The sequence below is a fragment of the Nicotiana tomentosiformis genome, chromosome 1, assembly GCF_000390325.3.
Source record: "Nicotiana tomentosiformis chromosome 1, ASM39032v3, whole genome shotgun sequence".
NCBI lineage: Eukaryota > Viridiplantae > Streptophyta > Magnoliopsida > Solanales > Solanaceae > Nicotiana > Nicotiana tomentosiformis.
The window spans coordinates 47,584,162-47,600,917 of NC_090812.1; the positions used below are offsets into that span (position 1 = coordinate 47,584,162).

The window sequence follows — 16,756 nt, forward strand, 5'->3', positions numbered from 1 at the left end:
AATGTTAAGGATATGGTGTCCTTAACTTCATGTGTGTAGTGTAAATATTAAGGACATAGTGTCCTTAACTTTATGAGTGTTGTGTAAATATTAAGGACATGGTATCCTTAACTTCATGAATGTTGTGTAAATATTAATGACAAAGTGTCATGTATTTGCACCTTCAGTTGTTAAACTTTAGATTGTGTCCTTAACTTCATATGTGCAGTGTAAATATTAAGGACACTATGTCCTTAATATTTACATATAACTCGTGAAGAAATGGTAAAAACGTTTTTTCCTATTAATTTTAATAGAGTAATGGCTATTTTTGCTCAACATTAAAAATATTGGATAAAATCTAAATACCATGTTAAAAATGGCTACCTCACGCCATTTCTACTTAAGTTGAACTAGTATCTTGTAGGTTTCGTGACAATTTATTTTTATTATTACAAAAAAGTACAAATTGTAATCTTATTAGATCTTTAACTTTTTTGAAAATTTAATTATTTAATCATTTTTGTTGTCGCTCTTTTCTTTTATATGAGTTCTTCAATTATGAAACATTTTGTAATCTTAGTTCTCTAATGTTTCTTATAACAAATTGTTACTATATTTCAAGTTCCAATCCAAATATGTATTCGCTAATTCATTACACGTTAGATAAATATTTTAGCAAATAAATATTATGCAATATTTATTCAATCTAAGAGATGGAATAGCTCAATAGAAATAGAATGTCAGATCAATTAGATAAAATTGAATAAGTTTTTTATTATGAGAAATCATTTTATGAGGAAGGCTTGTTAATAATTTCATATTTTGTTGCTGTTTTCTGTTCATTAGTATAAATATTTATATATAATAAAAAATTTAAACTCATACCTATCATTTTTAAAATTTTAAAAAGTTTATTTATTTTTTGACAATTGTTTTTTATTTAAAATATAAAATATAGATATGTGTAATTACACTTATACTACCAAACATGTCATTGCGTTATGACAAACAAATATGCCAATGTAATTACTATGCTATGTAATTATCAGGCTATGTAATTACTATCCCAGTAATTACACAGCGGAGTAATTACACAGTGACTTCCAAACAGACTCTTAGTATAAGGTGTAAAAGTCAACTAAATCTCGTGTTCATTACTTAAACGATTACTCAACTGTCCAAAATTATCTAGTAAAAGTTATTTTTTAGTAATGAAAAAGTCACTTAAATGTTTATAGCAATTAAAGGGACACTTAACTAGATTTTTCAGACTTTCGATGGCCAAATACTTATACCCTCTAGATTATTAACCTTTTTTTAAATATTTTTTTAATATTATGATTATTTTTCCACTTTTTAATTTATATTATGGACTTACCTATAGAACAAATAAATTTTATTTATGAAATAAAAAATAAAAAATAATTTTCAAGCATATATAATATTATAATAATAAAATAATTAAATTCTTACTTACCGAAAAGAAAATTTTCAAACATAAGCCAAAGGGAAAAAAATAAAATGAAATTATCTAAAGAAAATGGTAAAAATGTGATGTCAGAAGTGGGATTTGAACCCACGCCCTCTCTCGAAGACCAGAACTTGAGTCTGGCGCCTTAGACCACTCGGCCATCCTGACTTGATTGTGATAATGAATAAATAACATAGTTTTCTATGCAGTCGGTTCCCCCGAGCCCCTCCGAACCCCAAAAAATTAGTCGCCTTTTCGAGCAGCGACAATGATCTCATTGCATTACAAATCTCATTTCACCATGCTTTTGTGAATTTCATTAGGCAAATGCCATTTATACCCCCTTGAGCCCTTATTCGCAGACCAAAATTCTGAAGGCGCGAATCAAGAACCAATTGCTGCCTGGAACTAACACATCTGCTAGGATTTAACATTTTTAATCCAAGATGCAGGTAACTTCAATTAAATTCCACAGTTTCACAATTCTTTGAATTTTCATTGTTCGACACATTTCAGCTGATTTTAATTTCTCTGAATAAACTTGTAGTACCCGATGAATCCACCGGGGCCACCACAATACGGCCGACCGTTACCTCCGCCATTACCGGCTTTTCCACCGGCGTCTAGTACTTTCTGGAATACTGCCAACGTGGTTGATCACCTCAAAAACTTACACGACACCATGAATCTTGCTACAGCTTTGTAAGTAACATAAAGCTTAAAACATATAATTATTATCTTTCTGGGTTTTGAGCAATTGCAAAGAGCTGGAAATGATACTCCCTCCCGGTAATTCTTATGAACGTGTTTTGACTGGAGTTTAAGGCAGAAATAAAGATTTTTGAAACTTGTGGTTTAAGCATGTCATGTCATTTGTGTGGCTATAAAATCATAGTGAAGGATAAAATGGAAAGATCAAAGATAAATTGTCGTTCTTTTTTAAAAAGACTAAAAAGTAAATAGTGTCAACATAAAACGGAATTAAGTGAGTAATTAAGGGGAACAAATATGACGAGGGTTCTAAAAATGAGGCAAAATTTTTGAACCAGAATCACTATTATTTGCATTGTAAGGGTGTGGTGAGATAGTAAGCCCCCCTCCCCCCCACCCCCCCCCCCACAACTCATAACCAGAGTCTTGCTGTTCGAGCACTAGGAATGGAGAACCTTGCTGTTTGCAGTGCTTGACCCTCTTAATGGGCTTTCCCCTGCAAATAGATATTGCTCAGGCCAGTGGATTTCTAATAACGGAAGCTTAAATGAGAAAAAAAAAATGCAGTTTTGAAGTGTTCATGTTTAGGGCTTCTACATTTCTTAATTTGGATAATTTTGAGCCGGTAATAATAGCTGGAAATGCTACTTAGCCCCCCCGGGGGGGGGGGTTAAGAAATGAAAACTGAGAAGGTTCGGAAAAGGGGGCTAAATTTTGATTGAGAAACTCCTTTATGTACACATTATTTGAATACTAATTTGATAGCGTTCAGGAATGTTTTGAGCAGGCAAAAAGAGCTGGAAATGTTAATTAGGGTGAAAGATAGAAAATTCTGAGAGGGGTTCGGCAACTGGGGCTAGTGAGAACTTTGTTGAGTAACTAAAGCTTGAAACTTCAAATCAGTAGCACTGTTACATGCGTTATTGTTTATGAATCTGATATATGTCTTCCCATTTATCTTCCAAGTTTTTGAATTTTGAAATACTTGAGCAGGAAGAAGGAGCTGGAAATGTTGAGTAGGTTGAAAGACGAGAAAGAAAAATCCGTAGAGGGTTCAGAGAATGGAGCTGGTGAAGGCTCTATTGATAGTTTTGTGAAGTTTATGGAGCATTCTAGGATCAATATGAAAAGCCAAGCTTCCCTGTCGTTGGAAGCTGCTAATGCCCTAATATCAAAATTGAGAGCTCAGTTGGAACCTTTTAGGGTTATCACGGATGAGATCGCCCCTTGGGAAGAGAAGTCTGCAGCTCTTAGATTAGCAAATAAAATGCACAAGTACAAAAGGAACAAACTTTGGCGTAAAAGGAAGAGGAAACACGTAGCAGAAAAGTTAGCAAAGGTGCTATATTGTATTCCCCTTTTTCAGTGTCTTTACAATTTTTGGCAATTTTAATCTCTAAGGCGTTTGTGTTATTTGTTTTAGCATTCTGATTTCTGATGTTGCATTAATCTGTAGGAGCAAGAGCAATTTGACCAAATTGATATGGAAGCTGATGAGTGGAGGGCCAGAGAGATAGCCAAGGATATTGCAAAACGCAAGGTATTGATACTGAAAATGCATAGTACTAAAAAATACTTGTTTAGTATTCGCATCCTGTTTTTTGAGCAAGTAGCCCTCTGTGTTGGCTTGTACTGCTTGGGTTTGAGCACTTGTTAAAACTATTCAATCATTAGCCCACAAACATTTTTAAAAAAAAAGAATTTGGAGAAAGAGAACCATAAATAGTGCATATAGTGAGATCAAATGTTCTTAGACAACAAATGTATGCTAAAATTTATGATGTCTATATTTTACCGTCATCTATTTATTTTTTATTTTTTCACAAGCTATTCATAATTTATGTATTATATATGTATAATTGTATATAGTCAATGTATATGGCTAGAAAAAGTAAACAGTGAATATGACTGGCTATTTGTATAAAGATTCCTTAATTTTAATCTTCTAACAAGTTCTTAATCTTGGTGGCTAAGTATGCCTTAAAAGGTTTCTATTTCTTTGAAGATTTTGTGGATGTAGCAAAAACATATTTGATACATTTCTTGCTCCTCAAAACTTTGCTCATTGTAACATTTTGAACATTTGAAACATTTTAAAATGCGCTACTCCATGGTGTTGCTGTTCATCAATATTCAGAAGATTATGGGAAGAAACAGTGAGATAGATCAATGTACCATTTAGGAACAAAAGAAAAAAAGAACGTACAGAATGCTTTATGCTAGACAAAATGAAGTTGTACAAAAAGCTGTCCATTTAAAGCAAACAACCGTTAAAGGAACTTTGCTTTTTCAAATGAGTTTCCAAGCCAAGTATCAAATGAATTCTGTGCTGCTAGTAAAGTCTGATAGCAAAACTGTGCTGTGAATATTCTATTGTTTCTTGCATTCCATCTCAGGGAGTTAGGCTCATTATATGATGTGCTGAAATCTTCTAGCTTTTATAGAAAAGTGGAGATTCTTTCCAATCTCCCGATCATTTTCCATCTGGATCTTAGTTCCCGTCCTTGATTGGATATCCATTGAGCAATAGTTGTATCGGATTTTAAGAATCTATTATTTGACCTCAGCCCTTTTACAGCATACCCACCATGGTGAGACTATTGCCTCATAGATTTGTTGGGTAATCCAACTCATTGAACAACTCTTCACTATCTGGAAGTTGCTTTTTTTCTTGGTTTACCAGAAATCTTAAATTTCATAGTTAACCATTCCGCTTGCCTTTGAGGCATAGTGGTTTCCAGATACCCAAGGGTAAATGGCGCAAGGTTCGATACTCGATGGATAATAGGCCTGCCCCTTTACCCTTCTCCATTATCTGCGGCACGGTTCGAACCCATGACATGCACCTAAGGCATAGTGTTGTTCGTTCTGCATGTTTTTCTTCTGATCTTTATACCTAATAATATCACTTATTTATTAATCTCATAACTTTTTCGTGAAATCCTCCTGTATTTACAATATTTTGGAATAGCCTCTGGTTTTCCACAAATTTCCATAACCGGAAGCATTGCACTGCATTATATGCTTAATAAGAAGAACTAGTGTATTGGGTTCTAATGGTATATCTGTGTTATTTTATCATGTCATACTATACTACTAAATGCTTCTGGATTTTATGGGCCAGTTGCATTGAGTGTCACTGAGCTACCAAAACTTAGTCCCTACAGTTTCTTTTGTCCATATTCACAGTAAATGTTCAATTGCATTACATATTGTCAGTTACTGAGGGTCTATGTGCAGGTTGAAAAGATGAAGGAAATAGCAGAGCTAAAGGCAAAACAGGAGAAAAAGAGACTAGAATCTGAGGTGAGAAGGAAATAACCGCTTATTCATTCAGACTGGACATGATTATTGAAGTTCCCAAAGTTTTTCCACAACTGATCTAGCTATATAACTTAAGGATCATAGAAACTTCGGAGAGTTTTGACATGGTGTGGCACCATATTCATGTCACAGTTCAATGTTTCCATGTGGCTTAATTTTGTTCCTGCTTCTTCTTCCTGTAAACAAATTCTTCTGCCAGACATAACCCCTCCAAAGGTGTTCCTTTTCAATACCACAAGATATGTGAGGCTGGTTTTATGGTTTATTTGAAGTGACACCCAAGTAATGTAATATCGTGGTACTCTTTATTTCATGGTATGATGATGTTGAGTCAATTTTATTTTTGCTTTCAGCTTGAGCTGGCTTTGATGGTAGAGAAATTGCAAGAATTGCGTTCCATCAGGGTTCAGAAGTTGAAGAAGCAAGGTAAATATTCCAATGGCGTTGATCTGTCGTAGTGTTTCCTTTTAGTTTATCCTAGCTTGTACGATCCTTTCCTGTCAAATAAATTATTTTTTGCTCAGTTTCTAGTGGAACTGCTATATTTGTGGTTGAAATCTGCACTCTTTAAGGAAAATCATGCACTGTTTTCCGCATGGATTTTTTAAACCAGTCTGTCATAAATAAGTTTTTATTAGTATTTGCTAACTACGAGATGCTCAGTGGGAAAAATGAATTTGGTGAAGACAAACAGTTGTTTCTCCCTTGGGATTATAATTTCTTTTGTAATGCTGCAACTGGGTGATTATCATTGGCAGCTTCCTCTTTTGCTTCTTGACATCTGCGGAGAATTTAACCCACTTAAGCAGCTAATGTGTTTTCTGTATGTAACTATTTCTATATGCTGTTCTTTTCAGCATAGATATTCAGAAACTAAAGATTGAGATTTCTGCTACTGAAAATCATTACATCAATATTTTGAAATTTTGTATTAAGCTAATATAGTTCCTCAACAATTTGCTAAAACCTGTAAACATTTGGCATTGCGAGATGACGGAGTAGAACTCTTACTTATGAAAGATACTTTCACTACCTTTTACCCTCAGTCTTTTCCCCTTGGGCCTCAAAGACATCAGTCTTCTTCACTTAATTTGTAACATCGTTGTTTATACTTGAATAGGTCACTTTCTTCCGGAAGAGGATGACAAGTTTCTAGAAAAAGTAAGAGCTGCATTTGAGGAAGAAGAGCGACAGGCAAAAGCAGCAGCTGAAACAGATGCTGCTAAGGATGCAATTGCTACTGCTGAGGAATCCAGGAAAACAATTCAAAGTCATAGACCAGAGCCTGGTGACCTGCATGCTAGTACTGGTGCCGATAAAGTAAATCAAGACCAAAAGACTGAGAGTAAAGATAAATCAGATTCTACGCCTGTCAATGAGATGGAAAAGGGCGGACCTGAAGGGCTAGGCTCAGCCAGCTTACATGATTCTGTCGCAAATCTACCATTGGAATTTTATCACTATTACTATGGCAGTAATCATGATTTGGGAACGCTTATAGAGGTGATCTTGGGCTAATGTCTTGCTAATTATTTACTCCTGCGGTAGATTTGCATATCATTGTGATTGAAGGCCATTCTATTCGTTTCTATATGTTAATTGTTCGTGCTAGAAAAAATGTAAAAGTTAATTATGCTTGAGAATTTATAGGCTTGCGCTACATCCTTCTTCTATGCAGGTAAGAAGAACATGGGATGCATACATCAGACCTGGAGGAAGGTAAATATATCTTGCTAAATCTTGCTGTTTTTTTTTAAAGTCCGCATAAGCACAAGTTGCATTAGTCATTTCCTTATGTACTAGGCTTTCACTGACTTGGAAAGAACAAGCAGTAAATGTGAGAAAAAAGGTCAAAAAGGACAGGGGCGGCTCAACGAAATTGGTGACCTAAAGCCAAACTGTATTAAGAGGCCTATTCCGCCAAATTTATACAACGGAAAAGGTCCAAATATGCCCTTGTACTATACGAAATTGAGCACATTTGCCCTTCGTTAATACTTTAGCTCAAATATGCCCTTACCGTCACATAGTTGGTCCATATATGCCCTTAGAAGAGTTACATAGTTGACCTATATATGCCCTTTTCGAAACGGAATACACCCAAACTAATTAGCTATTTCGTTAATTGTATTAAAGTGTTATTACAAACACTATTTTCTTTTTATTAGTACTTTTTTCTTTACATTTCTCTTTTCTTTCTTTTTTCTTTTCTTCTCTTTTTTTTTTTTCCTTTTTCTTTCTCCGTTATCCGATTTCCTCCATTACTGATGTCTTCTCCATTTTCGTCACCAATTTCACTTGACAAAACTCATGAATTCCAATTACTAAGAAAATTCTCCCATAAGAATATTTTTATAGATCATATGTTTGTCAATTTTTTAATATTTACTAAACATATATTTAGTTCTAAAAAATTTAACAAAGTAAGATTGAAATAATATTTATGTAACAAAAAACCCGAAAAATCCAACAAAACCGAACAATCCAAACCGATATAATTGGTTTGGTTTGGTTTGGTTTTGATAAAAACCGAACCAACCCGTTCCATGTACACCCCTAATTTACATAGTTAATAAAAAAATAGAAAATGTCCAGCTGAAAAAAGATGAAAAAAGACTAACAACTCAAATTTATAACACTACAACTTGAACTCTAGGCTTTTAATCATTAAATTATCTTTCTGTAAACAATTTAAATATTTTGGTCTTTTGAGTATTGTTAAAGGTTGAGATGTTTTTATTATTTTAAAGTTTAAACCATAATTTTTGGAATAATTTAATTTCGTTTATTTAGAGCGCCAGTGAAATTGGAACTTGATTACCTTATGGGAGAATTTTCTTAGTAATTGGAATTCATGAGTTTTGTCAAGTGAAATTGGTGACGAAAATGGAGAAGGCATCAGTAATAGAGGAAACGGACAAGGGAGAAAGAAAAAGGAAAAAAAAAAGAAGAAAGAAAAGAGAAAGGTAAAGAAAAACAATACTAATAAAAAGGAAATAGTGTTTGTAATACACTTTAATACAATTAACGAAAGAGCTAATTAGTTTGGGTGGATTCTGTTTCGAAAAGGGCATATATGGGCCAACTGTGTAACTTAAGGGCATATATGGACCAACTATGTGACGGTAAGGGCATATTTGAGATAAAGTATTAACGAAGGGCAAATGTGCTCAATTTTATATAATACAAGGGCATATTTGGACCTTTGCCCTTTATACAATAGTGAGACACAAAAGATATTCTGTTCTAATCAATGTTTCAATCAAACATGAGAAAGTAGCTAAATCAAAGTAACTGAGTTTGAAATTGGAAAGTGAAATCTCAATTCTACAACCAATATGGTAGTCAATAATTTGGCCGGTTGAAACTTTATGACAACAACTTATGCGGAGGCATGTGAGATTCTTGATGAGATGGCCGAAACGTCATCGGCTTGGCAATCCCGAGCTAATGTTACACAAGCTGATCCCAAAATAATACACCTCGTGAAAGAAATGAGGAAAAATTAGAACTGAAGAGGAAGATAAATATATTATTAACAAGACGAAAATTTATCGTTGTTTACTCACTCATCGTGCATTCTTAACCAAACAAGAAAATATTAAAATTTGACTCTTAAAATTAATTGCATAAGATATAAAATACATAATAATATAGTACTTTCTCTGTTTCAATTTATGTGAACCTATTTGACTAGACACAGAGCTTAAAAAAAAAAAAGACTTTTGAACTCATGGTTAAAATGAGACACATATATTTTGTGTGGCTATAATAAATTGTTTCTAGACATGGAAATATGTTATTCTTTTTGGGGCCCTCCAGAATTTGGGGCCTAAGGCAATGGCTTGAGCAACCTTACCGTCTAGCCGGCCCTGAAAAAGGAACATCTCTTGATGCTTACATCAATCACGTTTTCTGATACTGTGTTTTAATATTCTCACCTAGATATCATATCCTTATTACCCCCATACAAGTTTTTAGATTTCGGTAGTTCACTTGATCGTGTGTGATTTAACATTTTTGACTCAGCCACTAAAAGAATACTACTAATAAGGCTGGAAGAATAGATTAAAAGAATCATTTCAATGTCTCAATCATAGTATAATTAGAATATTTTCTTGGAATCACCTGTGGTGAAAGAATTCAATCATGAAGTAAACCAGCTGAAGGATTAGATTCATACAACTAGTCTGTTATTTGGCTCTCACTGCTTTTGTATTGTTGAAAAGCTATATCGTTTTGCATTGGAAATGTACTATTTGACCCTTCAGTGGCTCTCACTGCTATTTGACGTTCTCCTTAAAATCTCTACTCTTTGGGATCTCTTTCATTCAAACTAACAAAATATAATTTTTTCCTATTTTTCATGACAAGTTATGTCTGCATATGGCAAATGCCAGACGTATCTAACAACTCCCCTTTGCCCTGCCCCCACCAAACTTCTTTGTGTTGATGCAGCCGAATACCTGGGCATTGGGTCCAGCCACCACCTCCAGCAGATGAGATATGGGCATCCTACCTGGTGAAGCCTAAATGACATTCTTATAGGTGGTTCCCTAGTGCAGAAGCATCACTTTCTAGATTGCCTGGTTTGATGGTTATCCTACTAAATTATCAGGGGTCTTTCAGCACTGCATCATTGATGCTTCTGGAGGACACAGACAAAAATGCATGTACCTAATCTCTCTCCCTGCTTCGTGATTAATACAGCTTCAAGGGCAGACATGATGGACTGACTTTGTCCTGAGACAGGTTGATTCAAGTACAACACTGATCAAAGAAGACGTTGCTAGGAGACCGGACATGCTGATATTCTTTTCAAGGGTATCAAATAGCAGGAGCTGATATTGCCATGATAGCTACCAGATTGATGGATTTAACATTTTCCTTGTAAGCCTCAGTCATCAATATCGAGTTTTTGTCAATGTGTATAGCACCAACAACAACAACGCCTCAGTCTCAAACTAGTCGGGTTGACTATAAATCTTCACTGACCAGTGTTTGTAACCATTCTTATTAATTTGATATTAGGAAGCATGTTTACAGATGTTCAGCTTTAACCGGCAAGTACTGTATAGGAAGAATTACAAATTTTGTTAATTTTCTTAGGGTCGTCTGGTTCATATACTTGTTATATGGGATAATATTGCAGAGTGTTATTCTCAAAAATATATTGCAGAGATTATTTATGGTCAAACAACTGTCATGTTGTTATCAATAATGAAGGCATTGTTTTGATTAAAAATAAGAGAATTGTTATGCATAAATTACTTGGCATTTTTGTCTTTAAATGGTTTAATTCCGTAGTGTTAATACACGTATTCTTATTTCAAATTATATCTTGTATACTGCATAAAATAATAGACTTTTCTATATAACTTTAATGTGGATGTTATTTGAAAAATCAATCAAATGTTGTAATTAGTTATGTCGGGAATCATCTTTCCTTATGCCGTCAACTTTTTGTTATGCGAAAGTTTCCCCACCAAACTGTGGTACGGAATCTTTTCTGAAAAATCTTGGTCAGAACCTGAATACCTCCTTAAGCAAAACACTACCAAAACTGTGGTATGGAATTCTTTTAAAAGATCTTGGTCAGAACCTCAATACCTCCTTAAGTAAAACACCAGGTGAAAAAGACCAATCTTGTATGAAGTAAATACCATGACTTCGACGTTCGACAAAATCTTCATTGATCATGCAATCAATCGAAAAAACCGATCAAAATACTTCACTATTCTATGTTTGAAATTTGTTATAATAAAACATTCACCTAAATAACCCCTTATATCTAAAGGGTAAGGATCAAACTGCAACATTAATTGACAGACCACATGATTTCCAGCTTAAAATCTTAATTCATTAATCGGAGGCATATAAACCCTAGGTGTTAACCGGATGGGCTGGTCAGGGTTGGATACGAAAAAAAATAGCCCGTCCGGTTACTGGTCCGGGATGGATAGTGAGCTGACTAACCGGGTTGGAAACGGGTTGGGAAATTCCGGGTTAATTAGGGCCCGTCCGGGTCCAGGCTTATCGGGACCGGACCGGACCGGACCGTGTTACTTATTATTATTATTTTTAGTATATTATGTTTTTCTTATTCAATGTTATTGATACTTAAATGATTGCACCAGTTTGTCGGGGGCAATAATAGATTCAAAGTATAACGGAGGACATACCTTATCATTTTCCATAGTAAAAGGGTATTTTGGGGTCTTTCTCCCAAGATTTACATCGATTACACTAGCAAAGACTGAGAAAGTAGCCACTATTGAAATTATAAGGTGTGTATGAATTTGAAAACGGACTCAATTTTGGTTTTTAAAAATAATGTGTGCATTTGATTATAGGAGATTTGATCATAAAACATTTGACTAGTCCCACCTATGACAAATCTAGTATGAACACGATCAAAATTTTACCCGAGCATCGGGTGGCATACCACCCCTAACTCTACATAGACCCGCCCCTGCCTATGAAACCTCAAAATTGGTATTTAGCGCATTTCGTTGAAATTTGGCTTATCATTGTCATTCATAATAAAATTTAGCTTATAGATGAAATTAAGCTAAATTTCGTCCACAAGATTCTAGTTTAGTATAATACCATATTTAAATTTGGTCACATTACAATTTTAAAGTATGATTCTTTTTGGTTATTACAACACGAATTTCTTTTAATGAAGCCTCAAAGGCCATAGCTCAAGAAATTGTTGAAAAATTGAGTACTTACATATCCTTGTCCTAAATTCATCAGTTCACAAGACCCTTATGTGTAGAATCAGGGTTCATACGACATATTATTGACCCTTATGTCGGGTGCAATAATAGATTCAAAGTATAACGGAGGGCATACCTTATCATTTTCACAAAGTAAAAGGGTATTTTGGGGTCTTTCTTCCTAGATTTACATCGATTACACTAGCAAAAACTGAGAAAGTAGCCAGTATTGAAATTATAAGGTGTGTATGAATTTGAAAACGGACTCAATTTTGATTTTTGAAAATAATTTGTGCATTTGGTTATAGGAGATTTGATCATAAAATATTTGACTAGTCCCACCGATAACAAATGTAGAACACGCTCAAAATTTTACCCGAGCATCCGGTGGCATACCACCCCTAACTCTACATAGACCCGCCACTGCCTATGAAACCTCAGAATTGATATTTAGCGCATTTCGTTGAAATTTGGCTTATCATTGTCATTCATAATAAAATTTAGCTTATAAATGAAATTAAGCTAAATTTCGTCCACAAGACTCTAGTTTAGTATAATACCATATTTAAATTTGGTCACATTATAATTTTAAAGTATGATTCTTTTTTGTTATTACAACACGAATTTCTTTTAATGAAGCCTCAAAGGCCATAGCTCAAGAAATTATTGAAAAATTGAGTACTTACATATTCTTGTCCTAAATTCATCAGTTCACAAGACCCTTATGTGTAGAATCAGGGTTCATACGACATATTATTGACCCTTATGTCGGGTGCAATAATAGATTCAAAGTATAACGGAGGGCATACCTTATCATTTTCACATAGTAAAAGGATATTGTGGGGTCTTTCTCCCTAGATTTACATCGATTACACTAGCAAAGACTGAGAAAGTAGCCACTATTAAAATTATAAGGTGTGTATGAATTTGAAAACGGACTCAATTTTGATTTTTGAAAATAATTTGTGCATTTGGTTATAGGAGATTTGATCATAAAACATTTGACTAGTCCCACCTATGACAAATCTAGTATGAACACGCTCAAAAATTTACCCGAGCATCCGGTGGCATACCACCCCTAACTCTACATAGAACCGCCACTCCCTATGAAACCTCAGAATTGGTATTTAGTGCATTTCGTTGAAATTTGGCTTATCATTGTCATTCATAATAAAATTTAGCTTATAAATGAAATTAAGCTAAATTTCGTCCACAAGACTCTAGTTTAGTATAATACCATATTTAAATTTGGCCACATTACAATTTTAAAGTATGATTCTTTTTGGTTATTACAACACGAATTTCTTTTAATGAACCCTCAAAGGCCATAGCTCAAGAAATTGTTGAAAAATTGAGTACTTACATATTCTTGTCCTAAATTTATCAGTTCACAAGACCCTTATGTGTAGAATCAGGATTCATACGACATATTATTGACCCTTATGTCGGGGGCAATAATAGATTCAAAGTATAACGGAGGGCATACCTTATCATTTTCACATAGTAAAAGGGCATTTTGGGGTCTTTCTCCCTAGATTTACATCGATTACACTAGCAAAGACTGAGAAAGTAGCCACTATTGAAATTATAAGGTGTGTATGAATTTGAAAACGGACTCAATTTTGGTTTTTTAAAATAATGTGTGCTTTTGGTTATAGGATATTTGATCATAAAACATTTGACTAGTCCCACCTATGACAAATCTAGTATGAACACTATCAAAATTTTACCCGAGCATCCGGTGGCATACAACCCCTACTCTACATAGACCCGCCCCTGCCTATGAAACCTCAGAATTGGTATTTAGCGCATCTCGTTGAAATTTGGCTTATCATTTTCATTCATAATAAAATTTAGCTTATAAATAATATTACGTCCACAAGACTCTAGTTTAGTATAATACCATATTTAAATTTGATCACATTACAATTATAAAGTATGATTCTTTTTGGTTATTACAACATGAATTTCTTTTAATGAAGCCTCAAAGGCCATAGCTCAAGAGATTATTGAAAAATTGAGTACTTACATATCCTTGTCCTAAATTCATCAGTTCACAAGATCCTTATGTGTAGAATCAGGGTTCATACGACATATTTTGCACCAGTTTATCGGGGGCAATAATAGATTCAAAGTACAACGGAGGGCATACATTATCATTGTCACATAGTAAAAGGGTATTTTGAGGTCTTTCTCCCTAGATTTACATCGATTACACTAGCAAAGACTGAGAAAGTAGCCACTATTGAAATTATAAGGTGTGTATTAATTTGAAAACGGACTCAATTTTAGTTTTTGAAAATAATGTGTGCATTTGGTTATAGGAGATTTGATCATAAAATATTTGACTAGTCCCACCTATGACAAATCTAGTATGAACACGCTCAAAATTTTACCCGAGCATTCGGTGGCATGCCACCCCTAAATCTACATAGACCCGCCCCTGCCTATGAAACCTCAGAATTGGTATTTAGCTCGTTGAAATTTGGTTTATCATTGTCATTCATAATAAAATTTAGCATATAAATAAAATTAAGCTAAATTTCGTCCACAAGACTCTAGTTTAGTATAATACCATATTTAAATTTGGTCACATTACAATTTTAAAGTATGATTCTTTTTGGTTATTACAACACGAATTTCTTTTAATGAAGCCTCAAAGGCCATAGCTCAAGAAATTGTTGAAAAATTGAGTACTTACATATCCTTGTCCTAAATTCATCAGTTCACAAGACCCTTATGTGTAGAATCAGGGTTCATACGACATATTATTGACCCTTATGTCAGGGGCAATAATAGATTCAAAGTATAACGGAGGGCATACCTTATCATTTTCACATAGTAAAAGGGTATTTTGTGGTCTTTCTCCCTAGATTTACATCGATTACACTAGCAAAGACTGAGAAAGTAGCCACTACTGAAATTATAAGGTGTGTATGAATTTGAAAACAGACTCAATTTTGATTTTTTAAAATAATGTGTGCTTTTGGTTATAGGAGATTTGATCATAAAACATTTGACTAGTCCCACCTATGACAAAAAATTTTACCCGAGCATCCGATGGCATACAACCCCTAACTCTACATAGACCCGCCCCTGCCTATGAAACCTCAGAATTGGTATTTAGCGCATCTCGTTGAAATTTGGCTTATCATTGTCATTCATAATAAAATTTAGCTTATAAATAATATTACGTCCACAAGACTCTAGTTTAGTATAATACCATATTTAAATTTGGTCACATTACAATTATAAAGTATGATTGTTTTTGGTTATTACAACACGAATTTCTTTTAATGAAGCCTCAAAGGCCATAACTCAAGAGATTATTGAAAAATTGAGTACTTACATATCCTTGTCCTAAATTCATTAGTTCACAAGACCCTTATGTGTAGAATAAGGATTCATACGACATATTTTGCACCAGTTTGTCGGGAGCAATAATAGATTCAACGTACAACGGAAGGCATACATTTTGAGGGTATTTTGAGGTCTTTCCCCCTAGAAAGACATCAATTACACTAGCAAAGACTGAGAAAGTAGCCACTATTAAAATTATAAGGTGTGTATGAATTTGAAAATGGACTCAATTTTAGTTTTTGAAAATAATTTGTGCATTTTGTTATAGGATATTTGATCATAAAATATTTGACTAGTCCCACCTATGACAAATCTAATATGAACATGCTCAAAATTTTACCCGAGCATCCGGTGGCATACCACCCCTAACTCTACATAGACCCGCCCCTGCCTATGAAACCTCCGAATTGGTATTTAGCTTGTTGAAATTTGGTTTATCATTGCCATTCATAATAAAATTTAGCATATAAATAAAATTAAGCTAAATTTCTTTCACAAGACTTTGATTTAGTATAATATCATATTTAAATTTGGTCACATTACAATTTTAAAGTACGATTCTTTTTGGTTATTACAACACGAATTTCTTTTGATGAAGCCTCAAAAGCCATAGCTCAAGAGATTGTTGAAAAATTGAGTACTTGATGAAGCCTCAAAAGCCATAGCTCAAGAGATTGTTGAAAAATTGAGTACTTACATGTCCCTGTCCTAAATTCATCAGTTCACAAGACCCTTATGTGTAGAATTAGGGTTCATACGACATAATAGACAGCAAAAGCTGAAATCAGGGTCTTGTGAACTAGACCCTTATGTGTAGAATCAGGGTTCAACGCAAGTTTGCAAAACACCGATAAAAGTTGAAAATAGAGAAATGAGTTAATAAATTTAGCCGAGGGTTCAAGAAGCACCAAAACGAAGCAATTTGGAACTTCCTACGATTCGGCAAATGCTCAATCTGCGAAGGTATTGTTTTATTGTGTTAGAGAGGTCTCGTTCTAGAGTTTCGACCCTCTCCGCTGGGAACCTTCGTTTTAAAATCACTTGTGCTAATACTTCCTTAAGAAGAAACATATTTTCGGGAAAAATGTCAGAAATCAGATCCGAGTAAAAAGCAATCCGACCCCGAATGATTCAGGTTCGGAGATCCGGATTCTGAAATCGATATCCGAAAGCAAACTTGGCCGAA

General features: G+C 34.3%; 1 protein-coding gene and 2 non-coding genes across 4 annotated transcripts; 1 reads left to right on the forward strand and 2 right to left on the reverse strand.

The window, feature by feature from the left end:
- Positions 1-1,537: 1,537 nt before the first annotated feature.
- On the reverse strand, positions 1,538-1,621 carry TRNAL-CAA (transfer RNA leucine (anticodon CAA)). The gene has a single exon. It is a non-coding gene; the product is annotated as a tRNA-Leu (tRNA).
- Positions 1,622-1,757: 136 nt separating this feature from the next.
- On the forward strand, positions 1,758-10,707 carry LOC104088981 (U11/U12 small nuclear ribonucleoprotein 59 kDa protein). Of its 2 annotated transcripts, XM_009593772.4 has the most exons (10): positions 1,765-1,905; positions 2,001-2,155; positions 3,158-3,503; positions 3,621-3,704; positions 5,405-5,470; positions 5,842-5,914; positions 6,609-6,991; positions 7,167-7,207; positions 9,947-10,036; positions 10,199-10,707. In XM_009593772.4, exons 1-9 carry the CDS (start codon positions 1,900-1,902, stop codon positions 10,023-10,025), a joined length of 1,233 nt encoding a protein of 410 aa, XP_009592067.1. In that variant the 5' UTR covers positions 1,765-1,899; the 3' UTR covers positions 10,026-10,036; positions 10,199-10,707. The 2 variants fall into 2 exon arrangements, with proteins under 2 accessions (XP_009592066.1, XP_009592067.1); XM_009593771.4 differs by having other exon boundaries at positions 1,758-1,905; positions 9,947-10,707.
- A 5,742-nt stretch (positions 10,708-16,449) lies between these two features.
- Positions 16,450-16,602, reverse strand: LOC117274841 (small nucleolar RNA snoR145). The gene has a single exon (XR_004505017.1). It is a non-coding gene; the product is annotated as a small nucleolar RNA snoR145 (small nucleolar RNA).
- Positions 16,603-16,756: the final 154 nt, after the last annotated feature.